The sequence below is a fragment of the Lotus japonicus genome, chromosome 4 (genome assembly GCF_012489685.1).
Source record: "Lotus japonicus ecotype B-129 chromosome 4, LjGifu_v1.2".
In the NCBI taxonomy this organism is placed as follows: domain Eukaryota; kingdom Viridiplantae; phylum Streptophyta; class Magnoliopsida; order Fabales; family Fabaceae; genus Lotus; species Lotus japonicus.
In genome coordinates, this window is record NC_080044.1 from 46569655 (window position 1) to 46580616 (window position 10962).

Genomic DNA, 10962 nt, shown 5'->3' on the forward strand with positions numbered 1-10962 from the left:
GTTCGACTAAAGGAAGTTTAGATTCAGGGTCCTTTTGGGAAAACGCTTTGCCAAAGTGTTGTGGTGAGTGAGTGTTTTTTCGACAACAGCAAACAATTCAGGTGAAACTAGATTTCATTAAACATGGGTCAATTACAAAGAAGTCAAATGAATCAAAGTAACACGAAGACTATGAGAAACGTAGAATTTTGACAAGAAACTGCACAAAAGAACTGGAAATTGACAAGCTGAAATGCAAGAAAACTAAAATGCTGGTTCTGCAACGTACTCCTCCATCATCACGTCTTGCTCCTTGAGTCTCATTGATGCGGACATTAGAGCTCTCTAGTGAATTTTTCAGAGTTTGAGTTGGGAACCCTTTTTCTGAATTGGATTCTCCTATTTATAGAGCTTCATGTTCCGCGTGTCCTTGACGGTTTTCCTCCTCAATGGATGGGTTAGTGGGTCTGGTTTCTCCCACGATCTGATGCTTGCTCCAGAAGTTCCATGCATGGTGGTGGAGATCGTGTTCTTCAACTGCTTCAACCGTTTCTTGGCCACGTTTTCGACCAACGTGGTGAGAATCTGACTTGGTCAATGCGGCACGTGTTACATGTGCCTGTATTTAGCAGTAATTGCTAGTGTTGAATTCGGTTGCCTCCTTAATAGAGTGACAAACCACATCTTAACACTTATTTTTGTGCCAGTTTTTTACCCCCACAAAATGAGAAGTAGAAGAAAAAACCGCAACAAAACTAATTATTTGAGAGTGGTCTATAGTGCTTAATGATTTGTCTCTCCTTTTCGTATTTTTTTCTTCACAAGTGATTATTTATACATTTTATCGGACACCCTACAAATATATAATTTAACGACGGTTTTAAACATCTATAAACACCCCTCCAAAATAGTGGTACGTCCGCAGATCATTTTCGCATAATCATATTTCTCACATTCCATAATGGTGTTATCTGTATGTGTGTCTATTGAAGAGTATAACACCACACCAATGTGACAAAAAATGCAACTTTTTTCTCTTTTCCGGTTGGACCCATATCTTTAATATGTGAAAGAATTATAAGTACTCCAAGCTCAACCTACTTCTCCTCACCACAATTTCCCCTTCACCTCACCACAATAATTCTTCCCCTTCCCTCTTTCAATGGACAAGGAAGAATCTGTCCTTCCAGACAGTGAACTTCAACCAGCAACTACCTCCTTGTCTCTCACCATTATTGCCACCACTTCCTCTTCTTCCTCCTCCGCAGAAGAAGTCACAAACATGGTGAAGAAGAACAAGAATGAGAAGAAGGGTGTGAAGAGAAGCAACGATGGGAAGCACCCAACTTACAGAGGAGTGCGCATGCGTCAATGGGGCAAATGGGTGTCAGAAATCAGAGAGCCGAGAAAGAAGTCCAGAATTTGGCTCGGCACTTTTCCCACGCCGGACATGGCAGCTCGAGCACATGACGTGGCGGCTCTCACCATTAAAGGCAGCGGAGCTTACCTCAATTTCCCTGAATTGGCGGCCGAGCTGCCGCGCCCGGCCTCTACTTCCCCGAAGGACATCCAAGTGGCGGCCGCCAAGGCAGCCGCCACAGATTTCACCTGGCACCGGAGCAGCGAAGCCGAAGCCGAGACCACTTCCTCTTCCTCTTCCTCCTCGAGTCACAATCACAAGCAAGGATCATCATTGTTGAAGGGTGAGGATGAGATGTTTTTGGACCTTCCTGATCTCTCACTTGATCACTTGAATCATAATGCTGATGAGGGGTTTTATTATTACTCCTCTGCTTGGCTTGTAGACTCTGGTTTTCACCTTGAAGTTGAAGAGCCATTTCCATGGGAGGAATCATATTAATATGCACCCAATTTCCCTTTTTGCAGCTTGTGCTATACCACTCTTTTTATTCTCTTTCTACTTTCTTCCTTTCACCTTTTGGGCTTATGTCTATATCTAGAGCCTTGAATTGAAGCCCTATGGTATCTAGTGTCTACTATGAGTGCCACTTCACTATTTCAGTGATAGCATTAGAAACTCCTTTACACCACTTGATTCTGGAGAAGTTAAATGCCTTTTGGATTGACATAAAATTATAGTGGATAGAAACAACTTCTTTTAATTTTTTGCAATTGTTTAATTTATGTACATTATAATTTTAACTGCATCGTGATTTTTTATAGTGTATCCAAACATGTACCAAGTAGCTTCTATATCTTAGAATTGATTCCTAGAGAAATTGATGGAAACATTTTATAAATCAAGTGCATGGAGTGAGTTTTTTTTTTGTGTGCAAGAATTTGCGTAAGTATTTTAACACCACAGAAAAATGCATTCCAGATAAGGTAATTGAGTTGCCCTGCATCACCTTTCTCAGTTTATTTAACTTCCTCATCTTTTTCTGTCATCTGTATATTCTCCCCTGTTTGCCAAATTTCAGTTGAATTATGTAAATGAGAGTGTGGAATTAATAAAATCCAGCTGATTATCTTTATTTATTATTTTAGTTACTGTTTCCCTGCAGGCTTATTTAGAATAGAATATTGTAGTTTGGTGGCTACATTTTGTGATCCATTTTAATTATGTCCTGATTTTGTTGGCAGTTCTTTTAAATTTAGTGTTTATTAGATTATTGTATTGGTTTTGAATTAATTAAGCTCACCTGCTTTCTAATTAATCATTTAATTTGACCTGAAACTGCCAGGTAAGAGAGACACATCATGAGGTGATGATACATTAGCAATTTACCATGACTTGTTACTTGTTTAAAAAAAAAACCATGACATCTTGTTACTTGAATTTAACCTTTTCTTTTGGCTGCTATAACTTGAACTAGATACCAAAGGTAACGTTGCAGCTAAAGGAGTGTGGAATGGTAGAATATCTTTTTCTTCTTACCAGGATAAAGATACAAATCACGTTGCTAATACTTTATTAACGCACACAAAAAGCTTATATAATTCAATATGCTTTCTTTTAAAATGGGTAAAATCAACTAACACCGCACTACATCTTGTTTAGTACACTAAGTCACTAACACAAACATGTATATAATGTGTTATTTAAAGACAATTAAATATTTTTTAAAGAAAATACAATTAAATATTAACCTCAAGATCCCCAATTCACCTTTTTATTATTAGAAGAATAGGAGCCGCAAGTATCGAACACTCAAAAGCTTAAACTATTACTTATTGGATAAGGACAATATGAATTATTTATATTATTATTTTATTAGACCTCACACACAACAAATTCATTTTCGTATGCATGCAACACTTAAGAATTGAACCTTAAACTATAAATGTTTAAGGAGTCTAACCATCTATCAGTTGTGTTAAACCTTGTCGGTAATGTCTTCTTTAAATAATATCATCCACTATTTAGAAAATTAGTCGGAGCTTTTGCACTCGTTCGACCACCACCCACATCATGCGGTTGGGAGAGATTTTCACCATCAGAGGAGACATCCATCTTTCAATTCATACTATAATATAATATACGTAATCTATCATTAAGAAAAGGTAAAAGAAATCATTATATTTCTATAGTAATCTGTATGTAAAATATAAGAAAGTAACTTATTGTTTGCATGAACATCGATTGAACAATATGCTTCTTCTTGTGCTCTCAGTGAGAGAAAGAGGACGATTGAACAGTATGCTTCCAAATCTCAACTCGTTCCGTCTACAATTTCAATTTTCTTCCCGAAAAAATCAACATTGTACGTTAACTTCGATCTTTATTTCTGCAGCTCTGAAGCTCTATTCCCTTAAACTCGATTTTGTTGCCATTTTTTGGTTATTCTTGTGCTCTCGGTGAGTGAAGAGGACTATTGAACGGTATGCTTCCAAATCTGAACTCGCTCCATCTACAATTTCAATTTTTGTTCCCTAAAAATCAACATTGTATGTTATCTTCGATCTTCATTTTTCCAGATCTGAAGTGGTTTACTTAGCTGGATCTGCTAGCTATTTTTGGTTTTCTGGTGTTCTCCCTTGAACGAGTGAGTAGCTAATTTCATTTAAGTGACTTATTTGGTTCCAATTTGATTTATTTCTTCAAAAAAAAAAAACAAATTGTTTCACCGCTTTCGTTTATTTCAAATCTCTAAAATGAAAATCCGATTGGTTTTCTTTTTACGTAAATGCTTCTATTGGTCGCGTTTATGATAGACTCGGCCGTGTAGCAGTATGCTTTTGCTTTTAGTACAATTTTGGCACTTTGTGATGATTCAAATTTTAGACTCAAACCTTGGAAAATAAAATATGAAAATCCTGGTGAAGTGTACGTGTAAGACAAATCGACACTAGCTTATTCATTGTCAAACATTGTGAATCGCTCAATTTTCCATTTAATTCTTGCCATGAAATGTGTTAATTATTGATGTTTATTTGTTAATTATTGTTATAAAGAAATTGATCAGTCAGTCAACGTTTTGGGGGTGCAATTGTGCAAGTGTTATAGTAGTGGTGGAAGAACGTTGATTTCATTGTCGTTGCTGCAGCAGCTGGTCTCTTTCTCTCTCACACACACAAATTTCACACACACGCGCGTCTCTTTCTGTTTATTAATCGTTTTCCAACGCACTGTCATCCTATACGGTGTTGTGAGCTTAACGAACCAATGCAATGCACTCACACACGCATTGCACTACCGTTGCACACGCACCACTCTCTCTCTCTCTAACACACATGACACATCGCTCACTTATATTTACCATTTACTATTTTTAGATCAAATTTTCGTTAAACTAAACTGTTCTTGATGAATCTTATAGTTTAATTAAAATTGTCAATAAATTCTTTTTTTCAAAACGAATTTATGTCTCTAAAAAAGTTTTAAATGACCACTTATTCATTAATATGTACTCGTTAGTACTATTCATTAATAGATCTTTATACTAGTTTATTAACCTCAAAGGGGGCTAGAGACCATTTTCTGCTATTTGAACATTGTTATTCGTGAAGTAGGAAAAAATATACTACTATTGGATGGACAACCAAAACATGTGCCTCATTAAAACCTTACTAGGAAAAATTCAATGGGAAAAAATCTAGTGAAGGCAAAAGAGTACAACATTCTTTTGCCAACCAAAATTCCAAACCCAAAAAACTACCCAAAATATCATACAATGCATCAAACAAATTACCACCACCACAAACTTGACAATTTTCATGTGACCAGAAGAGCAAATTGACATTAGCTTATTCATTGTCAAACATTGTGAATCACTCAATTTTGCATTTAATTCTTGCCATGAAATGTGTTAATTATTATTATGAAGAAATTGATCTATCAGTCAACGTTTTGGGGGTGCAATTGTGCAGGTGGTACAATAGTGGTGGAAGAACGTTGATTTCCTTGTCATAGCTGCAGTTGTTGGTCTCTTTCTTTCTTTCACAGATTTCACACATGAGCACGTCTCTTTCTGTTTATTAATCTTTTTCCAACGCGCCGCTATCCTATACGGTGTTGCGAGCTTAACGAACCAATGCACTGCACTCACACACGCATTAAAGTACTGTCGCACACGCACCACTCTCTCTCTAACACACGACACATTTCTCGCTTATATTTACCATTTACTTATTTTAGATCAAATTTAGGTTAAACTAAATTGTTCTTCATGATTCTTATAGTTTAATTAAAATTGTCAATAAATTCATTTTTTCAAAACGAATTTATGTTTCTAAAAACGTTTTCAATGACCACTCATTCATTAATATATACTTGTTAGTAATATTCATAAATAGATCTTTATACTAGTTTATTAACCTCAAAGGAGGCTAGAGACCATTTTTCTGCTATTTGACCATTGTTCTTGATGAAGTAGGCAAAAATATACTAATATTCGATGAGCAACCAAAAAATGTGCCTCATTAAAACCTTACTAGAAAAAAACTAGTGAAGGAAAAAGAGTACAACATTCTTTAGCCAACCAAAGTTCTAAACCAAAAAAACCACCCAAAATAACGTAAAATACATCAAACAAATTACCCCCACCACAAACTTAACCATTTTCATGTGACCAGCAGAGCAAATCGACACTAGCTTATTCATTGTCAAACATGGTGAATCGCTCAATTTTGCATTTAACTCTTGCCATGAAATGTGTTAATTATTGATGTTTATTTGTTAATTATTGTTATGAAGAAATTGATCAGCCAGTCAACGTTTTGGGGGTGCAATTGTGTAGGTGGTACGATAGTGGTGGAAGAACATTGATTTCTTTGTCGTTGTTGCAGCTGCTGGTCTCTTTTTCTCTGTCACACAGATTTCACAAACACGCGTGTCTCTTTCTCTTTATCAATCTTTTTCCAACGCGCCGCCATCCTATATGGTGTTGTGAGCTTAACGAACCAATGCAATGCACTCACACACACATGACACATTGCTCGCTTATATTTACCATTTACTTATTTTAGATCAAATTTAGGTTAAACTAAACTGTTCTTCATGATTCTTATAGTTTAATTAAAATTGTCAATAAATTCTTTTTTTCAAAACGAATTTATGTTTCTTAAAAAGTTCTTAATGACCTCTTATTCATTAATATATACTCGTAAGTACTATTCATTAATAGATTTTTATATTAGTTTATTAACTTCAAAGGAGACTAGAGATCATTTTTCTGCTATTTGGACATTGTTCTTCATGAAGTAGGAAAAAATATACTACTATTGGATGAGCAACCAAAGTATGTGCCTCATTAAAACCTTACTAGGAAAAATCCAATAGGAAAAAATCTATGAAGGGAGAAAGAGTACAACATTCTTTAGCCAACCAAAGTTCCAAACCAAAAAAACCACCCCAAATAACGTAAAATACATCAAATAAATTACCACCACCACAAACTTGACAATCTTCATGTGACCAGCAAAGCAAATCTACACTAACTTATCCATTGTCAAACATTGTGAATCGCTCAATTTTGAATTTAATTCTTGCCATGAAATGTATTAATTATTGATGTTTATTTGTTAATTATTGTTATGAAGAAATTGATCAGTCAGTCAACGTTTTGGGGGTGCAATTGTGCAGGTGGTCAGTTGTGGTGGAAGAACGATTATTTCTTTGTCGTTGCTACAATTGCTGGTCACTTTCTCTCTCTCTCACACAGATTTCACACAAGCGTCGTCATCCTATACAGTGTTGTGAGCTTAACGAACCAATGCAATGCACTCACACACGCATTGTACTACGGTCGCACACACACCACTCTCTCTCTCTAACACACATGACACATCGCTTGCTTATATTTACCATTTACTTATTTTAGATCAAATTTTGGTTAAACTAAACTTTTCTTGATGATTCTTATAGTTTAATTAAAATTGTCAATAAATTCTTCTTTTCAAAACGAATTTATGTTTCTAAAAAGTTTTAAATGACCACTTATTCATTAATATATACTCATTAGCACTATTCACTAATAGATCTTTATAATAATTTATTAATCTCAAAGGAGGCTAGATACTATTTTCTGCTATTTGGACATTGTTCTTCATATAGTAGGCAAAAATTTACTACTATTGGATGGGCATCTAAAGAATGTGCCTCATTTAAACTTTACTAGGAAAAATTCAATGGAAAAAAATCTAGTAAAGGGAAAAGAGTACAACATTTTTTTGCCAAGCAAAGTTCCAAACCAAAAAAACCACCCAAAATAACGTAAAATACATCAAACAAATTACCACCCCACAAACTTGACCATTTTCATGTGACCAGCAAAGAAAATTTACCATCCTCTTTTCACGGATCTCCAATGCAAAAATATACCAAATCATCCTCGTTTCACTTCATGCCAGAATATACCAAACCAGCCCACACAACTAATCAACACAATCACATACCAATCAAATGTAGCCTAACAGCGAAAGCATCAAACGTTTTCACTCACAATAGCCACATATCATATAGACTAAAGCACAATTAAAAAAATGGTACTATTACTCTGGCACCCATGCTAGAAGGGTACTACTACTCTGGCACTGATGCTAGAAGGGATGTTGTAAATTTGATTCTTTTTCTTTTCATTTTTCTTTTCGTAAAAGATTTAAAATATTGATTGTTCAATATAAAGTTTATTGATTTTCAATATTTTTATTTAAAAGGTTGCATTAATCTCGGCAACTATTTTTTTTTCCAGATTTTTGCAATGATACTGAAAAAAATACAATATGCTAGCACCAGTGTCGTACAGAAGTAAGTTTAATTTTCATTTTCATTAAAGACTACAGAATGTTGAGACAAAGATTGATTGATTAAGGTGTTGTTCGTGGTTTTTTGGTTTTTATTTTCCAAATTCAATTTTCTAAACCAAATGTTCGGATGAAATGGTTCTGAATTCAGTTTTTAGCCACTTTAGAAACAATTTTATTTCAACTTTTAAAATAACAAAAAGTGGTTTCTTGATTTTTATTTTGTGTTTCAAAATTTTCCCTCACCCCCTCCCCTCTCTTGAAAGTCTAAACATAGGGTGCATGAGTGGGCTAAAAAGTATCTGAGAGATATGTTGATCATGTAATTGGCAATGGGCAAGCATTGAGATTTGAGGGTTTAACATAATTTTTCAAACATGGAAAACTATAAAAAACTCAAAGTAAGAACAAAAACTAAAATTGGTTTTTGTTTTTAAAATTTTCATAACTAAAAACTCACAACCACCCCTTGATGCGATACAAAATTGGAATGGGCGGGACATAAAGGATACTTATGCCCGCCCAAATCAAGTAATCAGATGAACGAAAGACACCTTGGCGGGATTCACGGAACAACATCGAATCCCGCCCTTCCTTTAGTCAGGCCCACACGCCAGCTGGAAGATTCCTTTAGATTTGTCTTATATGCATAAAGACTTGGGCCCCGGTTGTCAGGCCCAAGTACAGTAAAAGTCCACATCATGATCACTTCCTCTATAAAAGGAGAGGTCAACACCTTGTAAAAAGTACCTTTTGAACATTTAATGAGAATATTCCTTTTATGATATTTTTAGTACTCTGCTAGGGTTTACTTTCTGTCGGTCTTCTACGTCAGATCTCCCTAGTACAGAACATTGGCGCCGTCTGTGGGTCTTACCTCGATCTACAACTTGACGTAGACGGTGAGCTCTAAGATCCATGGAAACCCGTTCGTGTGGCGTGGGCCGCCGAGATCATCGCCGGAGGGGGATGGTCGTCACGGCGGCCGCGGCGGCGGACGACACAACAACCATGAAGTACCTCAAGAGCCGGAGCAGGAGGCTTCTTCGGAAGGGGTTCACTCGGTGGCACAGTCACCGATGTCGTTTGTGAATGCTGCTCCGGGAAGACCTTCAGATCTGATCGCTAGATCAGATCCAGGAGTCAGGCGACGATCAGCGCCGCCTGAATACGTGAATCTGGACGACTTCAAAAACAGCGTTCCGAGAAAAGCACCAGAGGTAGTGACGGGAATCACTCCGGCGGCCTTGCAACAAATGTTGGATACTTTGCAAAAAGTACAAAGCCAGAACGAGAAGTTGCAAGCCCAGGTGGAGTATTTAACCCAACGACAAGACTATAAGCAAGAACCACGGCTCGAGGCTGAGGATGTTGTCGAGTTCCAGCCTTTTGTTCCCGCCATCACACGGGTGGGTATACCAAAGCACCTGCAGACCATGGCACTGGACGCCTTCTCTGGCGACGCTGATCCTATGGAACACTTGAGATATTTCAACACTAAAATGGTGATCGGCGGGGCAACGGATGCGGTAAAGTGTCGATTGTTGCCTTCTACGTTTAAAGGCATGGCGATGCAGTGGTTCATTAGACAACCGCCCTTCTCCATCGATAATTTCACCGATCTATCTACTAAGTTTCTGACTCAATTTTCCGCCAATAAAACCACAAAAGCAACAATGTTTGATCTTATCAGCATACATCAGCAACCAGGGGAAAAGTTAAAAACCTACATGGCACGCTTCAGCAAGATGGCGGTTCAGTTGGAGGAGGACAATCCGGACGTATGTTTGGCGTCTTTCAAAAATGGTCTCCGGGCGGGTGATTTGAATCGGGACTTAACGAGGCGACCAGCAAAAGACATGATGGACCTTCGTGCTCGTGTTCAGGAATTCATATTAATTGAGCAAGATGATCAGAAAAAACAAGAAAGAGAGGAAGGACGCAAGCAAGCCCAATCCGGCGGGGTGTCACAGGATAAACCTAAGGCGGAGAAGGAAACCAGGGTAGCACAAACCCCCCGTGTACCAAGACCGGGACCATATCAAAACTCCAAACCAGGATTTCAAAATACATGGCACAGAAATTCCCAAGGTCCCACTGCAGCCACAACTGGTCAGCATGGTGCTTCGCCAGCTCCGGTTCCACTTACCAAGTTGAATGCACCCTTAAGCACCATTTTAAGGGCAGTTGGGCAAACAAACGTTGTGCAGTACCCGCCACCACCACGGCGGCCGCCGGCTAATGTAGATACCAATAGGTGGTGCGAGTACCACAAAGCGTTGGGGCATACGACAGATAATTGTTGGAACTTGAGGCGGGAAATTGATCGTTTGATTAAGGCTGGCCATTTGGCAAATTTCGTTAAAGACACAACAACGCCAGAGGCCGCTAAGATAACTCAAGGGGACAAAGGCAAAGGGAAGGAGATAGTTGAAGAGTTGGGCGATCCTATTGGGGAATGCTCATCTATTGCAGGAGGATTCGGCGGGGGTGCAATTTCAAGTAAGGCTAGAAAACGCTATGTGGCGGCGGTACACTCAGTACAGGAGGCGAACGAAGGTGAGTGTTGGGTGAATCATTCCCCTATTATATTCACACCTCAGGATTTTGCGCATGTGATCCCCCATGACAACGATCCAATTGTGGTAACAATCACGGTTAACAATTATGTGACGAAGAAAGTATTTTTAGACCAGGGATCTTCGGCGGATATCATTTATGGAGATGCATTTGATCGCCTGGGGTTAAAGGAATCCGATTTGAGGCCATATAAAGGAA

The 10962-nt window shown here is 37.8% G+C and overlaps 1 protein-coding gene and 1 long non-coding RNA gene across 2 annotated transcripts; both read left to right on the forward strand.

The window, feature by feature from the left end:
* Positions 1-780: 780 nt before the first annotated feature.
* Positions 781-2092, forward strand: LOC130709861 (ethylene-responsive transcription factor ERF039-like). The gene has a single exon (XM_057558986.1). It carries the CDS (start codon positions 1142-1144, stop codon positions 1838-1840), a length of 699 nt encoding a protein of 232 aa, XP_057414969.1. The 5' UTR covers positions 781-1141; the 3' UTR covers positions 1841-2092.
* Positions 2093-3544: 1452 nt separating this feature from the next.
* LOC130714811 (uncharacterized) lies at positions 3545-7339 on the forward strand. The gene is made up of 4 exons (XR_009011426.1): positions 3545-3638; positions 3735-3822; positions 3919-3986; positions 7025-7339. It is a non-coding gene; the product is annotated as an uncharacterized LOC130714811 (long non-coding RNA).
* The last annotated feature ends 3623 nt before the right edge of the window (positions 7340-10962 follow it).

Coding starts and splice junctions, on each gene's coding strand:
- LOC130709861 (XM_057558986.1), top strand. CDS start 1,142: ATGGACAAGGAAGAATCTGTCCTTCCAGACAGTGAACTTCAACCAGCA.